This window comes from Macrotis lagotis, chromosome X, assembly GCF_037893015.1.
Source record: "Macrotis lagotis isolate mMagLag1 chromosome X, bilby.v1.9.chrom.fasta, whole genome shotgun sequence".
Classification (NCBI taxonomy): Eukaryota; Metazoa; Chordata; class Mammalia; order Peramelemorphia; family Peramelidae; genus Macrotis; species Macrotis lagotis.
This window is the reverse complement of record NC_133666.1, coordinates 472,432,670-472,449,915: the sequence shown is the minus strand read 5'-3', so window position 1 is coordinate 472,449,915 and position 17,246 is coordinate 472,432,670. Positions and strand designations below refer to the sequence as shown.

At 34.3% G+C, this 17,246-nt stretch overlaps 1 protein-coding gene across 9 annotated transcripts in view; it reads right to left on the bottom strand.

Annotated features, from left to right (window-relative positions):
• Nucleotides 1–17,246, bottom strand: part of LDLRAD4 (low density lipoprotein receptor class A domain containing 4) — a 582,973-nt gene that overhangs the window by 279,667 nt on the left and 286,060 nt on the right. For all 9 annotated transcript variants that reach the window (XM_074207775.1, XM_074207782.1, XM_074207777.1 and 6 more), the window contains one exon: nucleotides 238–378. In XM_074207775.1, the coding sequence (XP_074063876.1) occupies nucleotides 238–378 (141 nt within the window). The remainder of the gene's footprint in view (nucleotides 1–237; nucleotides 379–17,246) is intronic.

Genomic DNA, 17,246 nt, shown 5'->3' with positions numbered 1-17,246 from the left:
TTTACCCAACAATTTCCCTGATAAATTCTGAAAATCTACTATAAGACACAGTGCCACTGACCAACTCTGAAAACAGAATTCTACCTTTTCAATACCATAATCAAGGAAATCACTTGCTTTTAGAAGACACAAATTTCTTCCTTCTAATTGCTGATTCATCTCTATTCCTTCCAAATGCCCTTAAAATAAATCTCACTAAGGTGCACCAAACAAATTCAGAAAGAAGGAAGCACTTACAGTTGAAGATACCAGGAGGAGGATGTTCAGTTACCAGTAGACAGTTCTCTTCATCACTGTTATCCCCACAATCGTTCTGTTGGTTACAGACCAGTGAGCCAAGATACAAGCATTTACCACTGGTGCAGGTGAATTTGCACTCTGTGAAGGGAGGAAATAAATAAAGACATAGTCAGTGCTGATTTTTTTTTTCTTTGAGTCATGAAAAATTGATGTGATGAATGAACTTGTCTGGAGATATCAAGAAAACTTGCATTCTACATGGTAAAAACATCAGTATGGAAGTCCTTTCTGCAAAATTCATAGGATAGTACAACTTGCTCATTTCTCAATAGCATTTGGATTTCCATAAATTTCTGCCTTTTTTGTCCTATATGCTTCTCAGACACAGGTTTGAACTATGGAAGATTTGCTTTCTGTTTTAAAATATCTTTAATACATTGCCACATGTTTAATGATGGGGAGAATCTGGTATTAGTTACACATGCAAAAAAATGGTACCTATATATAAATGAGAATCGCTCCTTGGAACTCTAGAGTTGAGGAGGGAAAAGGAACTTATAAAACTAATGTTCAGCTCTATCTCTGGCTTACTGGGAGACTCTGGGGAAAATGCAGTTCTTTATCCACCCCTGTGAAAAACTAGATTTAATAATGTTCTATCTACCTCACATGCTGAGTGTGATAATAATTTTAAAGAAAAAAACTTGGAAAAATTTACAACTTATATTAAATTATATCAAAATGCCTAGGAACAATGGTAATAAAAGAATCAGAAATATAAAAGAGAATCATAATCACAACCTTGGAGATTGGTGAAAATCACTACTGAAAAATGTCATTCATACTAGATTTTAAAACATATCTTCAAACTTAACAAAGTACTCCTTTACATCTGTGTTGCCTTTAAAATGAGGGGAAAAAGATAATGAAATCACCATAAATATAAACATGATGTTTATATAATGATATAGAATCATAAGTTTAAAGATACAAAGAACTTTCCAGTCATTTATTTCAAGCCCCCTAATTTTACATCTGGGGTCACTCAAGCCTAAATAATTTAAATGGCTTCCTTAAGGTTACATAGGTACTAAAGTGACAGAACATTATCTGAACCCAGATCTACTGACTAAAAAATAGGTAACTCTTTTTAGTAGAGCCCACACCTGCCTCTCATTATGAATTTTATATTGAATGGTTATAGAGAACATTAGTTCAATGCTTTATAGAATCACCAGCAGGCAACAGTGTGGGGTACTAATTCTTTGTAGGTGGAATTGTGAGCTGATCCAGCTTTTTAGAGAGCAATCTGAAATTATGCCCAGTGGCTTATTAAACTGTACTTTGAGCCAGCAATATCACTACTAGGTCTATTTCCAAAAATGATTAGGGAAAATGGAAAAGAATCTATATGTTCTAAAATGTTTATAGCAGTTATTCTTATGGTGGTAAAGAATTAGAAATTACAGCCATCGACTGGTGAATGACTAAACAAGTCATGAAATATGATTATAATGGAAAACTACTGTACTATAAGAAATGATGAGTTCAATGATCTCAGGAAAACATGGAAAGACTTGGACAAAATAATGAAGAACATAATGAGCAGAACCAAAACAACATCAAATACAATAACAGTACTATGTTTTAAGAACAACACGGAGCACATAAGTCATTTTGACTATTATAAACATTCAAATTAACTCTAAAGAACATATGAAAAAGACACTATCTGCATAAAGAGAAAGAACTGATGAATAGAAGTCTATATAGAATAATTTTACGTATTATACCTATTTGTGTCTAATAATAGTCATCTTAAGGGGGAGGCAAGAAAAAAGAAATCTACATGATAACTATCGTATATTTAAAAGGAACAGATAATTGACTATAATAGATCTGTAGTTTCAAGTGCAATCTAATTTTAAATCATATTATGGAAATGCATGTTTCATTTCATTAATTAAAAACAAATAAATGTGAGGGAAAAAAGAAAATGCTGAGGGTTAGTGGTCAGGAGTCTGAGTGTTTGTTTTAGACATGTATTTTTGCTATCTTTAATTTCCTCATCTGAAAAATTAGGAAGTGATTGGAATAGGTGATCTTCAAGGTCTTTTCCTGCTGAAACATTTCATAATTCTATGATTGCAAATAATGGACAGAAAGGAATTATGTGTCCTGCTATCAGTTATACTAATGATTCCTAGTACCACATTGGACAAGTCTCTTTGCTGCTATATAGTGTATTTTCTTCTTCTGTAAAAAGAATAATATAGAATGTGCCATTTACCTATTGCAGAAAAAAAAGGAATTTATGTCTTTAAAGCACTTTGGGGAACACTACATGAAGGAGGTAGGCAAACACTTGTATTAAAATTCTATGGGCAGATGCTTCTATGAAATGAGTGTAGAAAAAAACCAAATGGAGCCTCTGACCTAGTTTTTAATAACATGTGAACACATCCCATGATGCACATGGCTCTGATCTAGTCACTGGCTGCCCTTTTTACCAGTTAGAGAAATGATCTGTTGAAAGTGATTAGGGCCACGTAGGAAGAGTATTACTCATGCCAATATCTTCCCATAGACTGGAAATTTTAAATCTAGTTTACTGAGTTCACATTTATAAAGTGACAACTTTTTTATGTCATGGAAAAAGTATTTTTTCCCTTTTTTCCATCCTGTCAAGATGATGAGAAGGCTTTCTCTTGCTTTCCAAAAGAAAATTTCAACTTTGGCTAAATATCAAATATGAAAAGTACATTAGCCAAAAACAGATACTCCCAAAGTTGTTGAAATGATGATTGAAAACGGGGGGGGGGGGGGATAATACTACAATTGAATCAAACTCAAATCTAAAAGTAATACAGTCCAAATCATCTATTACTGTAACCTATGTGGAGTTGAAGCTAAAACATTATTTTTCAGTTTCTGCTGATCTATGGGGGGGGGGGGAAGAAAGGAAAATACAGAAAATTCTCTTTAATTTGAGATTGTTATTCAGTTGTTTCACTCATGTCTGACTCTTCATTACTCCACTTGTGGTTTTCTTGGCAAGATACTGGAATGATTTACCTTTTTCTTTCTCCAGACCATTTTACATGCAGCTAGTAAATATCTGAGGCTGAATTTGAATTCAGGTTTTCCTGACTTCAGGCCTGCTACTCTATCTACTGCAACACCTAATTGCCCCCCTCTCCCCCATTACATCATACCATTACTCATATTTATAGTAGAATATAATTTTGCACATGCATATATATATATATATATATATGTATACACACATACATACATACAAAATTTGGTTACCACTTAACTGCTACTAAAGTTTCTCTCCCACACCCCCACAACCCAAGTCCAGATTTAATAAATAGACAAGAGAGTTTAAATTAGTCTCCATTTACATTCCAAACAATTAAGGAACTAAAATTGTTGTGCTTTTTTTTAATTTGCTCTCTTAAGTAGATCTCCTATTTCCTCTTCACTCCCTACTGTGGTCTAAATAAGATTGGACTATTAATTTGCTTGGCAAATTAATGTTATCATATATAACATAAAAGTTCAATCTATCGCTAGCAAATTCCAAATCAACAAAATCCAAATTAATTATCATTTGAATTGTAATTAACTTATTTTATATTAAATAAAAATCATATCATTTATAGGTGAATTAAATCAAAATTAAATTAAGAAATTATATCTACTCCCCAAATAAAATATAAGCTACATAGTCTTCCATTATAAGGTCTTCAAGGTCCTATGCTATGGCCCTAAATTATAGGTGAGACATCATAATAACTAATGATGATTATGATGATGATGAAAATGGCTAGTATTTATATAACACTTTCAGGTGCATTGAGTGCTTTATATATGTGAACTTATTTAATCTTCATAACAACTATGCAAGGTATAAGCTATAATTTCTATTTTACAGATGAATTTTACAGGGGCTGAAAGATTAGAAGACTAGGTCAGAGAGCCAGAGCTAGTTTGAGCCTGAGGCAAGATTTTAACTCAGTTCTTCCTGATTGTAAGGTTAGTGCTCAATCTGTCTACTATGCTACCATCCAAGAGGTCCAAGACAAATATTCTTTAGACTGAACTTTACACTGTACCATATAGTGTTTTGTTGGAGTTCCAGTACATTTCTGATCAATTTAATTAATATTTCCTCTAACTTCCTACATATAAAAATGTTTGATTACAAAGGTTAATAGATAATCATTGAATGGAATATTCACTTTCTATAGTTCTATCATGTAATATTGATGCTAAGGAAATTTGAGGAACTAAGTAGACAACTGTTCCCAATTCTAATGTATCGGAAGCCAGGGAAAGTGCTTAAATGCAGCCAAACTGAAAGGTCATGGAAAGAAAAGAATAAGAGAATTTTTGTTCTCTTATTAAGCTTTCCTCTTTTCTTGTGAAGACTGTTTGATAGTTCTGCCAAGTCAGTAACTAAGAGAAACCAAGATTTTTAAATGTCAGAAACATTTTAGTGACAAATTTATGATGACTTTCAGATGTACAGTGTTTGGATGAGTAAAAGAATGAATAAACCAAGAACCACTGGATTTCCTCAAGGAAATGTATATTTAGTAACAAAAATATTTGTTGCATTTAAACTATTTTTTCTTCCCCAAAGAGTGACAGTATGTAAAGAAATGCCCAGAGAAAAGAAAGAAATCCTTCTTTGCCATCATAATCCAAAACATTTGCCTTCATTTGAGTAATCTGCCAAAACTCAAGCCAGATTTTCTTACTTTCTGTATTGGTAAAGTGGAACAAGGACTGGTTCTGAAGTCAGATGATCTGCACTTGCAACCTCTGTGAACCAAAACAAGTCACAAATTCCTTTTCTTCATTTTTAAAATGAAGTTCTTATACTAGATGATCTCAGAACTCTCATAGATTTAGCTCTATGATGCTAAAATCATTTAATCAGATGAATTATTGTGTCAAGGCTTTGTGCTAGGTATAGGGGAGATGATAAAAATGAAGTCTTAACTTTCAAAGACTGTGCCTGATTTTATGTCTAACAATGTATTAACTATCAATTTAAGATCATTCTAAGTTTTTCTACATGAAACCTCCAAATAATTTTATTTACTTTCCAATTCTGAGTTATGGAATTTTAGGGATGGGAAGATCCCTTTTAATCATCTAGATCAATAACCTCATTTGATACATTAAAAAAACGATTTATACAGCTTATGAATCTTGCTCAAGATCTCACAGTGAACAAAAATGAAGTCAAAGACAGAGTACTTCAAGGAAAATATTTCTAACATTTTCCAAATTAAATATCATTGTAGCCATAACAGCTAAGACTGTTCTGTTTAAAGAAGGATGAAAGGGAGGAGAGGAATATGTGTGCCCAAAACATAAAGTACAAAAACTTTCTCAGGGTTTTTTAAAAAATCTTTAAAAAGAATAAAAATATGTTAAGATTTATATAAGGAAATATATTACCTATTTGAGAATTTCATGTGAATTTCAATATTCTGTATAAAGTTGTGAAGAAGATGCAATAGGGCAATAACTTGACCTAATAACTTTTAAAATCACCTTTTTTTCAAATGATTCAAAACTCACTGTTTAGCCTTGACTTCCAAGAGAAGAAAGCTATGTGGCTTACTGACTAATTTCAATCCAGTTGGCACTTTCAAAATTCTATTGGTTAAAAAACAGGAAAAAAAGTTGTGAGTTTGTCTTACACTTTTTTTAAAAGTCTTAGTTTTCACAGATATGATCTCAGTCATAAAATACGGACCTATATACAGTATTACATCGTAGCTGTAAAGTCAGCCTTTTTGTGTGAATTGGCAAAGGATTTGATGTTAGCTATTTCTGTTAAATTCATACAGCAACATTATCTTACTCAATTCACACTTCCATCATTCACAAACCTGAAAATGTACAGTGATTTGGGTTCTATTATTTCTGCCATTAAAATTTAGGGCTTGTTATTAGGAGGGCAGTATTCTTATTATAGATAGATAATGAAATATTAAAACTCTCTTCTTAATATTCAGATTTAAAAAGAATTTACCATTTTGTAAAGTTCATGTGAATTAATTTAGACTACAGATGTTAAAATCACTACTATAGTCACATTACTCCAAGTAGGAATAGGAACCAGATTAAAATGTAATTAGGAAATATTTACAAAGTTAATAACAATACACACACACACACACACACACACATATCAGGGTCATTTTTGTAGGTTAGTCTAAATCAATGTCAAATAGCATAAGGACTACTAAGGTGTAAATATTGATTTCTGTAGATGGCATATTCATTTAGAAAATCACATTAATTTTATGTTCTATTGTATTGTTATTAACTTACTTCAATGAATTATAAAGGGTTTAATTTACATTTTTGTTATTGGTGAATCATGTCTGGCTCTTCATATCCTCATGGGGGTTTGCCTACTGTCACACAGCTAGCAAGGTCAAACTGGATATAAATTCAGATCTTCCTGACTTTCTGGCCTGGTACTCTATCCATTGTACCATCTACCTGCTCTTAATTTTTCTAGAAGATATTATTAAAAACTGAAGGAAAAAGGCATAGAGGAGTTTCATATATATATATATATATATTATATATGAGTAAAAGTTGAGATTTCAAATCAAAATCACAGAATCAGATTCATGCTTTGAGACCTACTGAACTACAATGTTGCTTTTCCTAAACATAAAATTATAGTAAAAGAGAACTTAATTTTAAGGTTCAAAATCTGACAATAAATTATCACAAAAGCATTTAATAAAAGTATCTTAAGTGAGCTTACTAATAATGTCCTTGTTGATTAGAAAGATGAATATAATTTACTAAAAAGATATTTTCCCCTTTAATAAGGTTAAGATATGAGGACTGCCCATAATGATTAGTAAGAAAGTTTTTAATGACCTTCAAATCCATCTCAGTGATAATACTTACTTCTTTTACACACTGGAAAGAATTATTTTAATGCCTCTAAAATTCTCTGATAATGATAGTTGAGTTATCTATAATATACAAGTAAAGCCCACATTATAGTAACATATTAGATTCCATTCAATTACAGGAGTTACAGCTGGAAAAGATCTTAGAGATTATCAAGCCCAATGGCCTCCTTTCATAGATCAGGAAACAGTAATATAAAGATTGTGCTTTGTTGTGATTTATTCAAAGTCACAAAGGTAATAGATAACATGTCAAGACTGAACACAGGCCCTTTGAATTGAAAACCAAAAGCTATGTTATTTCCAAAACACCATAACCTCCCCTGTTCAACAGTTATACTTCCCTGTTCGACCAGTTATCCTCCAAAGAACCCTGAAAAGAAATGGTAGACTCTCCCTTAATAGATGAAGGCTTCCTATGCTAGAATTGGATGTTCTGAAGATCAACAAATCATTATCAACATCAAGCTTCTGTAACATTACCTTTGTTAGAGCTTTTTATAGTTTACCAAGTACTTTCCTACTTTTATTTTATTTGAACATTCATAAAATCCTGGGAAATAGAGGACAGGTGTTATTGTTGCTGTTGAGTCATTTCAGTTATGTCCAACTCTTCAATGATCCCATTTGGGGTTTTCTTAACAGAAATACTGGAGTGGTTTGCCTTTTCATTCTTCAGCTCATTTTATAGATGACTTATCCATGGTCACACAGCTGGTTGGTGTCCAAGAATGGTTCCGAACTCAAGATGAGTCTTCCCGACTCTTCGTCTTGTTCTCCATCCACTGTGCCACCTAGCTGCCCTAGAGGCATTATTAGTGCCATTTTTAGATGAAGAAATACAATGATAATCATATACTAAGGCTTGGGGCAGCAGATATAGCTAAGGAGGAATCCTGGAATTCTATTTCTAATTCTTGTTAGTGATTCATTCACCAATGGTTGAAAATCAAATCACTTAAGCTAGTTAGGTTTTTTTTTAAGGAGACTCATTGTACAATGTGTGAAAATTCAGAATTACAAGCTTTTTATCTGGGTTAGCCAAAAAATGATTGGATTGAGTCCTAATTATGAAAACGAAGTATCTTGAAAACAAAGTATCTTGAGAGTGACAAATGGGTCACATTCATGAACAAAAATCAATGATGCATTTTAGTAGAGGGAAAAAAGACAAAGATCAAATACCAACTGTACCTTTTTGGTTGCATCATTTTAAAATGGGGTAATACAGTAACTATTTTTACTTAAGAGTTTTTTGGGAGTTTTTTGGGTTTTTTGCAATCCAATGGGATTTGTCAATGGTCAAACAGGTAATTATTAAGTGGGGAGACTGAATTTGAACTCAGGTCCTCCTAACTCCAGGGCCAGTGCTCTATCCATTGTGCCACCTAGCTGCCCCTAAGAGTTTTTAAAAGGGTCAAAGTAGACAATGTATATAAAGCACTTTGCAAACCTTAAATTTCTATATAAGTACCAGTTTCCATACTAGGTTATCAAAATATTAATATACTTTGATGGATCTGTTATATACCTGCAATGATTCATGATGCAAACGATTCTTGATGCAACCCATTAATACAAATGAAAACTTTTGCATGTGAACTCCACAAGGGATCCATCTAATATGTTAAAAGGCTTTCTCTCACTCTCTTGACATTGTTCAGATGGACTAGTCTAAAGTTTATCTTTCACTCTCACTGTTTGACTCATTTTTTCTAGTTATACATTTCTATAATTCTTCACAATTTTTATGTGTAATGTATTGCAGTCTATTCACCCTCACTTTTGTTTGTTTAGTCATTTTAAGTCATGTCTGACTCTCCATGACCCTATTTGGGGTTTTCTTGGCAGAAATTCTGGATTACTTTTCCATTTCCTGCTTCAGTTCATTTTACAGATGAGAAAAGTGAGGCAAAAAGGGTTAAGTGACTTGTCTGGAGTCACACAGCTAATAAGTCTTTGAGGCCAGATTGGAACTTGGGAGAAGTCTTCCTAACTCCAGGTCTGGAACTCTATCCACTGTGCCACCTAGCTGCTCCAATCACTCCCACATCATGGAGCTTTCCATATAATCAACCCCCTACTCCAGTGGGTATATTGTAGGACCTGAAGTGAGGAAGATCTGGGTTCAATTCTGTGTGACCTTAACCAAGTCACTTAACTCTGACTGCCTCACATCCAGGGCTATCTCCCTGATTCATATCTGGCCACTGGACCCAGATGATTCTACAGGAGAAAGTGAGGCTGGTGACTTAGCATAGCACCCCCTACTCAAATCCAGTGTATGTGCTAGCCATGGTGTCCCCTCCCTGATGTTATGGTCTTCTTCAAAAATGAAGGACAAGGGGCAGCTAGGTGGCATAGTGGATAGAGCACCGGTCCTGGAGTCAGGAGTACCTGGGTTCAAATCCAGTCTCAGACACTTAATAATTGCCTAGCTGTGTGGCCTTGGGCAAGCCACTTAATCCCATTTGCCTTGAAAAAACCTAAAAAAAATAAAGGACAAGCACTATGTACTTTTTCCATTGTCCTTTGGATGATCCCTAATGTTAATTCTTCAGAGGCTATGGTATACCTTAACTTAGAACTGGTAAAATATTGGTGTTAAAAAAAAAAGATAAATCTTTGTTTCACAAAGAGGTTTGTGATTGTCAAGAGTTCTGACCAATTTACCAAAGGAAATATAGCTAACTTTCATTTTTTTCCTCCTCCATTCTAGATGCAGAATTGCCAGCTATACCTATTCAAGATCATAGGCTCAGAAATTTAGACCTGTAAGAGATACATATATCACACATCATCATCATCATCATCATCACCACCACTACTGCCTAATCATACATAGTACAAGGGTAGGCATAGTACAAAAATAACTCTTCTAATGCTAGGAATTCCTAATTAATATCACTAATCTTTTAACAGCTATTCCAAAAATGAAGTGCTATCCTTTCTAAGTTTCTTGGTTTTTAATAAATGTCTTTAATGGTAAATGGTACATACTAAACATATATGTAGGTGTGTGTATGTGCATGTATATGTGTATATATATATATATATATATTCATTAAAAATAACCTTGCACAAACTGCTAATGATTTGATCTGCTGAATAAGCAACATAAATCACAAAACTTAACAACTCTACTAAGCTCAACATCCAATGTCATTTTTCATGGGCATATAAAGCATAGTTTAGTGGATTGTTCATTAATACACCCATTTTCCCTTTTACATTGTACTAAGAACAGAACTACAGTTATCCCTTCCATATTGCAGAGGTTAGGGCAACAGTGACTCCATAATCTGGAAAATCTGGAAAAAGGCCCTCCCTTCACACCAGAGGAAAAAAAGTCTATATTATTATGCTATTTAAAATAAATGATATCATAAATAAATATTATAAATAAATAAATAAATGATATTATACAATACTATGCATACATTATGTATTTCTGTTTATAAATCTTTTCTATGCTGATGGTTGTTCTTCACATGTCATCTGCAACTTGCACAAAACTCCCTCAAAATTCCCATTTAATTTCTTATACTAACCCACAATACAGCGAAACTGTGATGGGGAAAGTCGCAATGTGGAAGGGTTAATTGAACTCTATGGTATGCTGAAATCTAGATCACACAACTGAAAATCTACTAGGGCAAAACAACAAGGTGAGGTAGTGATGATCAAATAGTACAATTGTTTGGGGGTGACTTTCCATTCAAAGAATCATAGTTTTAGAGTTGGAAGTGACCTTAGACTTATAATCTTAATTCTTTCAAGGTAGCAGTAAGAAAAGTGAGACCCAGAAAGGAGAGAGGCAACTGGTACAAGTTTACAAGATACTAAGTAGCAGAGTCAGTATTCAAATCCAGGTCCTTTGACACCATTGTTGGGCTCCTTCTACCATATCACAATGGTTCCTTTCATTCAACATCTCTTTGATCACCTATTATACACAGCACTGTGCAAGACCCTACACTGCTTCACCCACATTATCACCCTAGCTTCCTATAACTCATTCATTCTACACACAGATATTTACTGAGTCTCATAATGTGCAAGGGCTGTAGTAATAGGGATCAAGTCCTGCCATGGAAGCGAATATAAAATGCTCTTCCTGCTATTCAAAGTTCTTTATAACCTAACCCCCTCCTCCCTTTCTGGTCTTCTCATATCTTATTGCCAACAGCCACTCTTCAATCCAGGGACATTGACCTCTTGGCTGCTCCATGAACAAAATATTCCCTCTCTTCACTCCAAGCACTCACTGGCTGTCCCCCATGTCTAGAACACTGTCCTCCATCATTCCAAATACTGATCTTCCTGGCTTCCTTTAAGTTCCAACTAAAATCCCACCTTCTACGGGAAGCTTTCCCCAGACACTGTTAATTCTAGTGCCTTCCCTTCATTAATTATTTCCCATTGTCCTGTACATAGCTTGCTTTGCATTAATTTGTCTACATGTTTTCTCCCCCATTAGACTGTAAGCTCCTTTGAGGGGAGAGACTGCCTTCTGCCTCTTTTTGTATCCCTAGCACTTAGTAGACATAGAAGGTTCTTAATAAATGTTTAATAATTGATCAACTGACTCATTGAAGCTTCTACACTTTAAAAATACTCTCTTTTCTTCACCCACTACAAATGAGTCACTTCTATAGCCTAATCTTGATTATTGAAGTGATGATTATCAAAATGATATATTTTTCAGTCTCTCTCTCTCCTTCCCCAACTTTTTCCCCCCCTCAATTCCAGCTGTTTTGTAGATTACCATTAGTACCGCCACTGCACTGGGAAGTCAAAAAGAAGGAAATGAATTTGAATTAATCAATTATTCTTAGTGGCTCTCATGAACTTTTGGAAGTAGAATAGGTTGAAATCATTGATTAAAACAAGATTCTAAATTACCTTTGGCCATTCATTTATTTATAATATCTCTGTTCCTTAATGTTATGACTAATTAAGAGTTCTCTCCATGGGTTCTTTTATAGTTAACTGAAATAAACCATATTTTCTCTATCTTTTTCACAGTAACAATGAATTTAGGAGAGAAATTCAATTTCTAGTCCCTAGGTTACCTACTTTTCTTCCCAGGACACAACATCCTTTCCTATCTTATTTTCTAACAACCAAAGAAATATCTTTAGAAACCTCCATACTCTCCACAGCTTTCATACTCTGCATATTTTCTAGTTCTCTCTTCATCCTCAAATTATACTTCATTTACTGACCTGTTTAAACTTTGTGTCCTTAACTCTCCCTCTCTTCACAACTGTTCCCCTCAGTAGAAAATAGGTTTCTTGAGGGCAAGAAATTTTCTTCTCATATCTCCAGGATCTAACACAGTGACTCACACAAAAATAGATACTGCATAAATTTTGGGGAATGGATGAATGTAAGTGTAGTGACTAAAATTAAAGAAATGTAAAGGTTTGTTTACTACATACATGAAAGATTTGCATGAGGTAAGTTGCATGAAGGGATGTGCATCTGGACCTTGCCCTCTGACTAATAATGGAAGCTTGTATCTGTCTTCTCTCAGGATAGAAATTGTAGGTTCCTTACATCAGAAACTCAAACTTTTATCATAAGCCAAAAGATTTTTTTTGTTAGAAGCTCCCTGTCAGGATTCCACCCTATCCCCTTCAGAATGAACTACTTCCTGAAGAATTCTATCTTCCATGTGCAGTATCTTCAAGTTATCCCAGGGTGCCAGGTATTTGCCCTGTAATATCTTTATTTACCGTTATAGTTTTTAGCTTTCTAAAAGACTAGGTGTCCCAAATAAAATTTAAGTCTATCCATTACTTGTCCATTTTCTCCTATCCCTTCTGATAAACCCCCAAGACTGACATGGCTATGAATTCCTTCAGAAAAGAAAAAAAAACAGAATCAAAGATAATCAAAACTCTTTGGATTAGTTGAGAAAATAACTATGGTCACATATGCTAAGATACAATCTCAACAAAAATTGTCACTAATTCCAAAACAAAAGACTAGTTGTCAAATCTTGTACACCCTTACTAAAATTTTACAATACTCAAGTTATGCTGTTTTGTCTTGAAATCTTTAACTCTGTTATTTTATTGTATTCATTTTTAGAGTAACAGGATGCATCAATTAAAATAATACAACCCTGTTCATGCCATATACCCCCAACAAGAGAGGCTAAATGTATTTAGCATATAACCCTTTATTTCAGAACACAACTCCTAAAAGTCTATCAATTTCAAGTTAAATAAAGCTCTCTCCTAAGTGAACAAAAAGTCCTGCTGGGGCTGAGCTGGGCAGTCAGGTGGTGGAATGTCTAGAGCACTGGGTCTGGAGTCAAGAAGACTTGAGTTCAAATCCAGTCTAAGAAACTAGCTATAGGACCCTGGGCAAGTCCTTTCACCCTGTTTGCTTCAGTTTCCTTATCTACAAAGGAAATGTCGAACTACTTCGATATCTTTGCCAAGAAAACCTCAATTAGGGACATGAAGAACTGGATAAGACTGAAATAACTGAACAACAACAAAAAAAAAATATTAAAGAAAGACCTAATAAAAATAGTTCTGGTTCTACATATTCTAGATTCTTTAATTTCAATTTGAAGATATATGAGATTTAAAAGATAAGTAGAAATTTGCATAATCTCCTAATGTTATCCTTTATTCAGAAAACACTTGATAAATGTGAAAACCCTGTATATATAGTGTCTATATACCAGAGGGTGTTGTGAAGTATTTGCCAAGCTTCCTATGACTCAAGTTCTCTGAGGAGATAGTTGTCATTCACCCCTTGACTATACTCATTTAAATTTATATTAAACAGGTTGAGGGGGAGGGAGATTGTAATCTCCAAGAAATCTCATAACAATTATGCCCCCCTCCCACCAATGCCCTTCCACCAGAGGGTGCTAAGTCTCATTTAGTTATTTCTATCCAGGCTGTCCTGTTTCCATTCCTCAACTTCTGTCTCTGCTTGTTATAAATTGGTTGCATGCACTCATTTCCTTTTACATCTCTTTCCTTTCAATAACAGCCAAGTCTTAGAGAGTTTCCTCCACAGCACATAAGTTACTTGAATATCATGTTGAGTCTGACAGCAAGTGGGAACATGCAGGATATCACGAATTCAAATATCATTTCCCTAATATCCCTCTTCATTTTCAAACTCAGCCTTTTTCAAAATCTTCTTCCCAAGGTTTTTCATACTCATAATAGAAAATAGATACATTTCTAGGACCTCCTGCTTCTGACATGATTGTAAATTAGGGACTCAAAGTTTATGTTACATGAGTCGCATTATTGTCTATACAAGTTGCTCATCTGACCCAATTTTAGGACTAAGAAGGAAGTGAATAGAAATCCATACTCAAGTCACTGCAATACAATTTAGAAACAAATGTAATTCATAAAGATAAAAAATACTTTTAAATGAAGAATTATTTTAAAACAAAATATAACAGAATCTTTGTGTAAATATCTGAATGCCATCATTCTGTCAACCTATTTTATGGGTGATGGGGGTCTAGACCATGCCCAGAATACCTAAGATGGTATCATCCAAGGGAAGGCAAAAGAGAGAAACTTCTGGGACACAGAAGGATGGAAGCATTCATAGACATTCTTTGTTGGCCTACCATGTGATTGGGAAGTCTTTTTCCATTGACTGAATAGTCATAATTATCTGCATCTTTTTACTCAGTGCCTGAATCAACACTGACCATGTTTCTTTTGCAGCATTTTAGAGAACAAGGTAACTTCTTTACAGACAGCCCATGAGCTATTGACTGTGTAGTAAAGAGGGCCTAATAGTCCTTATTAAACCTTACGGCCTTGAGAAATGGGCCTGGTCTTTGACCTTTTATCTTATTCTTTTCTGTTCTAAATGCATGGAGTGTACACTCTGACCCTGGGAATTTCAAAGACCAGTGATTTGAGAGAAGAGGAGTGCCATCCAAGTGTTTCTGCCAGCTCATCAAAGAGGCCTTGGGAAGCAAAAAAATGTTATCAACTGACTCTAGTAATGATGGTGGCTTTGGATTTGAATGCAGCAGGACCAATGGTATGTAGGAACAGAGCTAAATTGGGATTCTAATACTCTCCCCCTTCCAAATCAATTGATATAAAAGGGGAATCATGTCCCCAGTATTGGAAAAAATGATCATTGTTTTTACTGAATCTTTGAAATAAATATTCCTTTATAAAAATTAATCCAATGTTAAGTAATTAAATGAAAAGGAGATGCTAATCACTACATGAAGGAACACAGTCAGTTGGGGCTTAAGTCAATGGAATTAAAGAAAGATTCCCCAATATCCTCAAGGTAAGAAAACCCTAATGTCAACAGACTTGGCCTTGAGAGAACAGTCAACCATGTTAACAATGGAAGACCAGAACAAATATCACATCAAGATAAAAAGTGGATTCTATTTGTATTTAGTATCCCTCAATTCCCTTCTTAGTATGAATATAAAACAGAAGATTGGTTGATGGGTGTGTTATTCCCAAATGAGTCTTTAAGACATCCCCAGTTGGTTCATCTCACTCCCTGACAAACCCAAACCTATGAAGTTCAGATTAGAGTCCCTGTGCCCTTTTATAAGCAACATGGACAGGAAATTTGCAACACATGCTGACTTTGCTAATTTTCAATTACCTATGAGGGATTTTCTTGTCCTTCCCATAATTTTCCAGGCTTTAACATTGATTTTTTTGCATAGAATCATAACTATTAATATCAAAATTACCACTTCTGAAAATATACTGGGATCATAGGATTTGGATCTGTAAGAGACTGTAGAGATATCTAACATCCAGATATTTTTCAGATAAAAAAAATTGAGGCCCAAAGAGATTAAATTACTTGCCCAAATGATTTTTCTGAATCTAACTTCATCAGATCTAACTTTATCAGACTCCTACTCAATAAACTCCACCAGATTTCTATTGACTCAGGATCAAAACTAAGCTCTTCTGTATAATAATTAGATCCCTTCAGAACATAGCTCCTTTCTACCTTTACAGTTTTTTAATACATCCTTTCCATCCATGCTCTTTATAGTGAAGCCATAATGACATATTTATGGTTCTTCACATATAATGTTCCATCTCCAGTCCCCCATGACTGAGAGGAACTTCCTCTTCAGTCTGCCTCCTAGAATCCCTAGTTTCCTTTGAGACATAAGTCAAATGCCACTTTCAAAATGAAGTCTTTCCTGTTCCTCTAAGTTGTCTTGCATTCATCTTGGATTGGTTCTATATATACTTATATGTCCCTCCCTCTAAGTCATGTTGTCCTTGAGAACAAAGATTGTTTTATTTTTGTCTTTGTAGGTAGTTAGCATAGACATATAGTAAGTACTTAATAAATAGCTATTGATTTATTGAAGTAGAAGAGACAAGATATCAATGAGATTGTCCTCTGATTCCCAATCAAGTCATCTTTTCACACTACAGAGTGCTATACTTCATTTCATCACTGGATTCAAACATAATGATAGTTCTCTCTGTCTTTTCTATCCATGTTATTTTCCCTTAAGTTTCTTACCAGCTGAAGAGTCTACTCTTATCAGTGACCTTCCTCCCTTATTATTCATTCAAATTATAGACTATAATCAATCTGTTCCTCTGGAAAACTCCAATTTAAATTCTTCTCATTGTATTCCTCCCCTTTGGTGGAATGGGTGAGGAAGCCCCTAAATGCTTCCAGATATACTAAGTTTTACTAATCCTAACAGTGTCATTGACTGATAATGACTGAGTAAACTACTCCCGAGGGAAAACTTCTTAATTATGCTCTAATTTTAATATTTTTCCCTGATTTTTAAGTAAATCATTCCTTTACAACTTAAAGCCATTTTCTCTTATTCCCCCCCCCCCCCGCAAAGAAGAATATGCTTGCTTACATGACTTTACAGCTTTGAGAATATAAACCGACAAAAAATTAGGCCCTTCTGGTGAATGTAAAGTTATCCAAGGAAAAAAGTATGCAAATTGCAGTTAAATACTGTTTTTCTGGTAGCTTTCCTTCTTAGTTGAAGAATCTGCATGGACTTCTTCC